At 42.0% G+C, this 7238-nt stretch overlaps 1 protein-coding gene across 1 annotated transcript; it reads right to left on the bottom strand.

Annotated features, from left to right (window-relative positions):
- Window positions 1–1674: 1674 nt before the first annotated feature.
- On the bottom strand, window positions 1675–4959 carry LOC139656179 (caveolae-associated protein 4a-like). The gene is made up of 3 exons (XM_071533683.1): window positions 4816–4959; window positions 4671–4700; window positions 1675–3604 (listed from the first exon to the last, which is right to left on the bottom strand). Exons 1-3 carry the CDS (start codon window positions 4957–4959, stop codon window positions 2990–2992), a joined length of 789 nt encoding a protein of 262 aa, XP_071389784.1. The 3' UTR covers window positions 1675–2989.
- Window positions 4960–7238: the final 2279 nt, after the last annotated feature.

Genomic DNA, 7238 nt, shown 5'->3' with positions numbered 1-7238 from the left:
CAGGTTTCAGGAGACCTTTATTTATACAAAAACAAAACAAATGATTAATATCTGATGCTGCTTATACATGCCAAAATAACACAGATCATAAATCCAACACTGTTTTTCATTATAAAGCGTTAACATTGGACTGGAGATGATCATAAAAATGACAACAAAACACAATATGGAAACTGAACTGATCGATAATCAAAAATGAAAAACAAAAAAAAAAGCTATTTTAAGGTGTAATGTATGCAGGAGATGCTACTTGCTTTAAAAAAAGGTTAACTGTAACTATTAGTGCTTTGCAGGGCAACAGCTCACAGCAATTGCTATCAGTGTAATTCACTTCATCATCAATACCTTCGTCTGTCATCTGTCACTCATCGCAATGCAGGAACATAAATGTACTATTTTAAATATACATTCTATGGTTTTTTTATTTCAGAATAAGACCCTAAACTAATGTATAATGACAGTTAGGGATGGGACAATATGTCAAAATTCAATATATATCGCAGAAAAATGAATGGTGATATCAGCTCCATGTTATTCTGCTGTAGTAATCACTAATGAGACTCTTGACCATCACAGTTTCACAAGCTCTCCATCCAAATTATATTATTGTCACTTTGTAATGACATTTTCAAATTGTTGTTTACATTCTAGCAGCCAATGGCATCGCTGGAAAGATTTGAGTCTCAGAAATAAACAGAATTCTGCACAGTCAGAGTTTGTTGTCACTGAACTTTTATTGATCACATCGTATCCTGGTTGTATTGAATCCTGAACCTCAGATCGCGTATCGAATCGAAGATAAGAATATCGTCCCTTCCCTAATTACAGCACTATGTGAGCAAAGCTTCTGCATACACATTTAAAGTATTTGTTGATTGAGGCTGCTATTGTGTCCAAAACTCTAAATGAGATTAACATAACATAACTTATCTTTTACAGTAATATACATTCTGTACGCTGTGTCCAACTGAACTTCAAAAGAAACTATAAATATTAAGCAGCGAATTGCAAATACATTCATACGCAGAAAACTAGCAGCGTTCAAAAAAGCTTCGATGCAGCCGACAGCAAAGCCTCAAATCCACTACAGTCACGTTCAAAAGAGTAAGGTGAGTCAATCTAACCTCTATAATATCACAATAGCAGCACAAACGTGTGAGATAAGCTTTGCGTCACCACTTGAACTACTTTGGCAACATTATTCTTATTTATAAGGGATTGGGGTTTCTACAAAGTTCATGCAAATCCTATGTTTTTCTTCGTTTTACCACTAGGTATGTGCTGTTAACCATGCTCAGTCAAACTAAAAGCTGCACCTGGCAAGAGTTTTATCCAAAGGTATACCCAGCCAAAGGTTTTATCAGCTGAAATTAAATTCTGATGTCGTGTCTGGACACTTCACAGGATTCCTGGGTATTGAAGTCCTTAAGTTACTTCTCACTGCCATTTGGCAGAGGTGTGTCCAAGTCAACTCTGCTCGAGTCCCAAGTCAGTCTCAAGTCTGGAGGCACAACTCTCAAGTCAAGTCCCAAGTCTAAATGTAGATTACCAAGTCAAGTCCATGTCATTAAAGTCAAGTCTCAAGTCTAAATGTAGAACAGCAAGTCAAGTCAGAACAAATCAAGAGTCCAGTATCAATTTAATATCTTAAAGAAAACTAAATATCTAGGACTTTTCAATGCAATATGGTTTTAATAGGATAAAAACTTGGTAAGAGCATCATGAGTTTGATTTCTACAATCAGTTTCAACTTCACTAAATTCAATCATTCCATACAAATTCAGAAAACAGAATTTAAATTCAGTCGTCTGCTGGAACAAATCTCATCACTTTCAATCTAAGTCATTTACACAAACACAAGATCTCAAGTCAAGACTTTAGAAACCTTTTCAAGTCGTCAAAGTACAAGTCAGAGTCAAGTCCCAAGTCTTGTCTTCATGCATCAAGTTAAGTCTCAAGCAATCAAAATTTTGACCCGAGTCTGACTCAAGTCCAAGTCATGTGACTCGAGTCCCCACCTCTGCCATTCGGGGCCGCCGACATGCAGAATTGCCAAGTGCAGCTTTAATTTTCATCTATCCTATTACTGAAGACGCCTTCAAGCACCGCACTTTAAAAGCTTCCTTTAGCTCTGACTCCTCTCCAGTGGTCGCAACTCGTTGGATCTGTTTAGCGTTCAGAAGCCAGTCTGACATGGATCCATGTTACAGTATAATGTTTATTCTTTTCTTACCAGACTGCTCAGAGACCAGCTGAGGCCTGCGCTGACCAATTTCACGTTCCAGGTTTAGGTGATATGTACAACATTATACATTCAGATCTAAGATTAATACACGAACTTCTCTTCGACATTCATCATCCCTTTGAAAGTTTCCTCCGCCTTTTGCCATCTTTCTTTTCCCTTCAGCCATCTGGTGCAAATAAACCCAAACCTCACCAGGTCTTTTACCCCGGGCACTAACACAACACAACCCGCTTCTGTAGTTCTGGCTTATGAATTAGTCATCGTTTTGATCTAACAGAAAACCCCATAACCGCACGAGCTGATCTTGATGAGTTTTCAGTGTCAGTTTAAGAACTTTTCCCTAAAATCCTAGACCCGAATTCTTCTTAGTGCATGGCTCCATGGAAAAAGTTAAAATTCTGACTTTCATCTCTGAATATGAACCAACTCAAGTGGGTTAAATGGTTTAATTGTTGAAAATTTGCTACAGATAATGTTTGACCCTAACCCTTCAGGACCTTGACTCCTCACCCTAAAATAGATTTAGTATATTACCAGTTCACACTGTCTGAAGAGGCAGATCAGCACCAACACCCAACACAAGAACTTCTTACGTTTTAACACATTCGAACAACTAGAAATGTCCATCACAGATGTTGACCAATCACAGACCTTCTCTCTTTTCCCTGGGCACTCCAAGCTCTCCTCCAAAGTCCCGCCCCCTCCTCAGGTCACTCGCTGCGTGGCAGCCACACCGCGGCGGACCTACTTCCTGGTGTAATCCTCCTCCTTCCCGTCATCCTCTCCTATCCGGGTGGCGCCGGCCTCCTCCACGGGGCCCTCCCTCTTGGTTTCCGTGACGACCTCGGTGTAGGCGACGCCCGGGCTCTTCCTCCCCTTGGCCGGCGCCACCGCGTCCTCGTCCTCGCCGGCGCCCTCGGCGCCCTCCTGGCCCTCGGCGACGGTCCGCTCCTTCTTCAGCTTGATGCGGAACGACTCCTTGGTGGGAGCTTTCTTGGCGATGTTCTCCTTCAGACGCTCGCCGGACTGCTTGAGCCGCTCGCCGGCCTGGTGCATCTTCTCCCTCCTCTCGGGCGGCACCACCTTCTCGCCCAGGTTGTGGAACTTGGTGCCCAGGTTGTCCTTGGTCTTGTGCATGTTCTCCTTGGAGAAGGCGGCCTTGATGGACTCCGTGCCCTTCATGACCGACTTCTTCAGGCGGGCGGCGCGGGAGGAGTCGGCCTCCTCCACGGTCAGGTACTCCTCGTCGGAGGACAGGTCGGCCGGGACGTCGTAGGCGTCGGGCTCCACCTCCAGCCCCTCCAGCCCCGGGCCTCTGGGAGACTTGGTGACGGCCACCGAAGGAACCTCCGTCTCGCCCTGCAGAGAGGAAACACATTCTGTTAGAGGATCAGAAACACTGAGTTTACCTTTATTTACCCAGGAACATCTGACTGACAGCAGTAACTGTGAGGAGCTACTGGCTGATTCACTGACTCACTTCTTTTCACACTGAACATTGGCAGGTTTCTGTGGAGATTATCTTTGTTGTTGCTGAAGAGAACTGAACTCTGACAGAACTGTGTCGGATTGAATTGTGATTGGCTTGGTTACTTCCTTGTTTTACTAAACTAAAAGGAACTGAGCTCAAATTCTTTCTTATTGCTGATCTGATACAATTATTACTTTTATGTTGTTTGTGCTTATTTTTCTTATGTTGAGTGTTTATTGCTGCTATTTTGCTTCTGTATTGCAAAGTTCTATTGATTACTGGGTATCTTCTGCATGGTTATAATTCCAGGGTTTGATGGTAATATTCTATGTTTGGTTGGGCAAGGCAAGGCAAGGCAGCTTTATTTGTATAGCACATTTCATACACTGAGGCAATTCAAAGTGCTTTACAGAGTAATAAAAAATACAGTAAAGGTAAAAAATGTACAATTAAAAAGTGCAAAAGTACAGACAAGAGATCCACAAGATAAAAGACTTAAAAAGTAAACTAGTGCAGTTCAAATCAAGTGAAATAGAAAGATAAAAAATACAGTGCAAGAGGATTAGAAAAGTGAAAAGTGCATTAAAATCACATTTAAAAGAAAATAAAAAAGATATAAGTAAATAAATATTACAGTGCAGATGAGTGTTTGCCCTAGATTTCTTAAAAAGCCCTGGCGAACAGAAACATTTTATTTCAAAGATTGATTTAAAAGATTGTAAAGTGGAGGCAGACCTCAGATCAGTTCTGGAAGTTTGTTCCGGGCATGAGGAGCATAAAAACTAAAAGCTGCTTCTCCATGCTTTGTTCTGACCCTGGAACAGTTAGCAGACCAGCACCTGAAGACCTGAGGGGTCTGGCGGGTTCATAACACTGAAGGAGATCAGAAATGTATTTTGGTCTTAAACCATTAAGTGCTTTATAAACATGCAACAGAATTTGGGGGTTTAGTGCCTTGCTCATGGACACCTCGTGGTACAGTATCTGTTGAGGGAGGGGAGGGGAAGGGGGTGGGGGTGGGGGATTGTGTCTCTGTCACTCCTCCTGCTCAGATATCACCAGACAATCCGGGGATTCGATCCTGTGACATTCCATTCACGATCTCGCTTCTCCGTCCATTAGACCGCTGAAGCTGCTGCTTCGCTATGCGACTCATCGGGATCGGGATCGCCACATGATATTCCTCTGAGGTGTCCTGTCTGTCTGAACCCAGCTGCAGCCCTCTCCCCCCCTCTGAATCCATCTGGGACCTTTGTGGGATCAAGTTCTGCTATTTTTACAGAGGAGGAGTAACTGAGACCGGTCCAGACAGGAAGCTGCAGGCTGACGCTCGCCCCGCTGGCATCGACCACACCTGGAACTCAAGGAGGACTCTAATAATAACAACACCACCTTCTTTTTTTAAGCGTAACGCCTATTGCATATTGAAAATAATCTTGGAAACTTTGCAAATGGCTGCGACAGGCAACTCTTTGAAAAAATTTTGAACTTCAATACCCAGAATTCCTGTGTGGTGAGGTCAGTGAAGCGGTCTGTGATGCTTTCATTTGGACAAACCGGGAGAATCTACAGCGGCGGAGTTTGTAACATCACCTGAGCATGAGATTTTCTTTCTCCGGTTTCATTTGCATGGATTAGAATTGATTATTTATATCATCTCTTGTATTATTTATCTTTAACAGCCTCAATCTTTTTAACCAAGGGTGCCAATTATTCTTTAGCGCTGTTTACTAAGTTTAATCTCTCTAACAAGCATCTTCAAAATCTTTCAAAACAGAAGAGAAATAACATCCAGAGGGCAGGAATCCTGGTTTAAGCCGTGAAACACTGCATGGTCATTTGCTGTGTTTTTAAACCCAATCTTCTCTGTGTACATTTTAAATCTCTGTGTAACTTTGGGTTGTGTCTCTTCCTCCATGATAAAACCCCAAAATCAGTGATTCTGTGATCTGTTGCTCCGGTAGAGGAGACTGGAGAATTGTGTTTTTTTTCTCTCTCTCCATTCACTGCCATTGTCTGGAGGAACAGTCTGAAAATCACTTCTAGCACATAAAGGAACGCCGACAAAGCAGATTCTGACAATATATAAAAAACTAGTCCTGCTGCTGAATTGTTCTGAAGTGAATCTCTTTCTTTATGTTTATTAAACCTTTCAGTCTGTGGAAGACCGAGATCCGGTCAGAGGAAACTTATGCCGATGGAACGAAGAAAATAATACGTTTACCAATACTAGCACAATTGTAAATAGGGGAAAAAAGGACAGGACTTTGACAAAATAGATTCTGACAATGAAATACGAATCTCACTTTTTTTTTGCCTTTTACAATTGTTGCTGGACGTGTTATTTTCTTCGTTCCATCATCATAAGTTTCCTCCGACCGGATTTCGGTGTTCCACTTGTTCAGACTGAAAGGTTTAATAAACATAAAGAAAGAGATTCACTTCAAAACAATTCAGCAGCATGACTAGTTTTTTTTATATATTGTCAGAATCTGCTTTGTCGGCGTTCCTTTATGTGCTAGAAGTGATTTTCAGACTGTTCCTCCAGACAATGGCAGTGAATGGAGAGAGAGAAAAAAACACAATTCTCCAGTTTCCTCTACCAGAGCAAGAGATCACAGAATCACTGATTTGGGGGTTTTATCATGGAGGAAGAGACACGACCCAAGACTCTACCAGAGCTACACAGAGATTTAAATTACATTTACATTTAGCTGACCTGCATGTTCAGAGCAGCTCACAGCGCCTGCATCAGGGGAAGCAGAGTAAACTCCTAGATCGGCAACACAAACAAGTCAATTCCTGAAGGAAAATCATCGTCTCTTCCCATCAGTCCCGGGCCGGCAGCACCTGCTGCGCCCTACAGGTGACTTTGGATGTGAAAGCCAATTAATCCTAATTAAGATCCGGCCACCAGCAACGATCACACTCATTAATCAAGGCGGAGTCATCAGACCGCGTCCAGACAGTGTGAATGACACAATAATTACAGCAGCAGGGAATGTGGGTCAAGGCTTTTATTAATAACCTTCACTTGTGGCGGTGAGACTGGCAGAGGAACGCTCAGCAGAGGAGGAGGAGAGACAGATTTACATGTCAGGGATTTAGTTTTAGATTTAGACACTTTTATCCACCACTTGCTATGTTCACAGGCTCCAGTTTAAAGTCTTATTCAGGTTTAACTGTTTCCATGAACCTTTGATACCTTGAGATCTGCAGTCTGAGACGTCGTACAGACAGAGAGGGTCGATCCTCTGCTGGAATGCGGTAAATCATCAGCTTGTTCCAATACTGGAATATAAAGAATATAAAGACTGTTTCTACTTTTTATTATCCTTTCTTACCTATTTTTTATCTTTCTTTTTGTAATGTCATTTTACTAGACAAATGTTTTATTGAATTTGCCTTGTGTATGAAATGTGCTATATAAATAAAGTTTGCCTTTGCCTTGCGATCCAGTCTCCCTGTTTTCCATGAATAAACCAGTTAACAGAATATTCCCCTTCCCTCTTTGACGGAGCA

This window comes from Centroberyx affinis, unplaced genomic scaffold, assembly GCF_046629955.1.
Source record: "Centroberyx affinis isolate AG114_WGS23_722 - 3 ecotype Tasmania unplaced genomic scaffold, CSIRO-AGI_Caff_v1 ptg002405l_1, whole genome shotgun sequence".
In the NCBI taxonomy this organism is placed as follows: Eukaryota; Metazoa; Chordata; class Actinopteri; order Beryciformes; family Berycidae; genus Centroberyx; species Centroberyx affinis.
The sequence above is the reverse complement of the archived record's forward strand: the minus strand, read 5'-3'. Positions and strand labels throughout refer to the sequence as shown.

What these genes read in the sequence shown, in the direction of transcription:
- LOC139656179 (XM_071533683.1), bottom strand. Translation starts at nt 4,959, where the DNA reads ATGGATTCAGAGGGGGGGAGAGGGCTGCAGCTGGGTTCAGACAGACAG. An exon ending in ATGGACGGAGAAGCGAGATC is followed by an intron (nt 4,701 to 4,815) that starts GTGAATGGAATG and finishes CTCCCTCAACAG; the next exon opens with ATACTGTACCACGAGGTGTC. An exon ending in ACGAGGTGTCCATGAGCAAG is followed by an intron (nt 3,605 to 4,670) that starts GCACTAAACCCC and finishes TCCTCTCTGCAG; the next exon opens with GGCGAGACGGAGGTTCCTTC.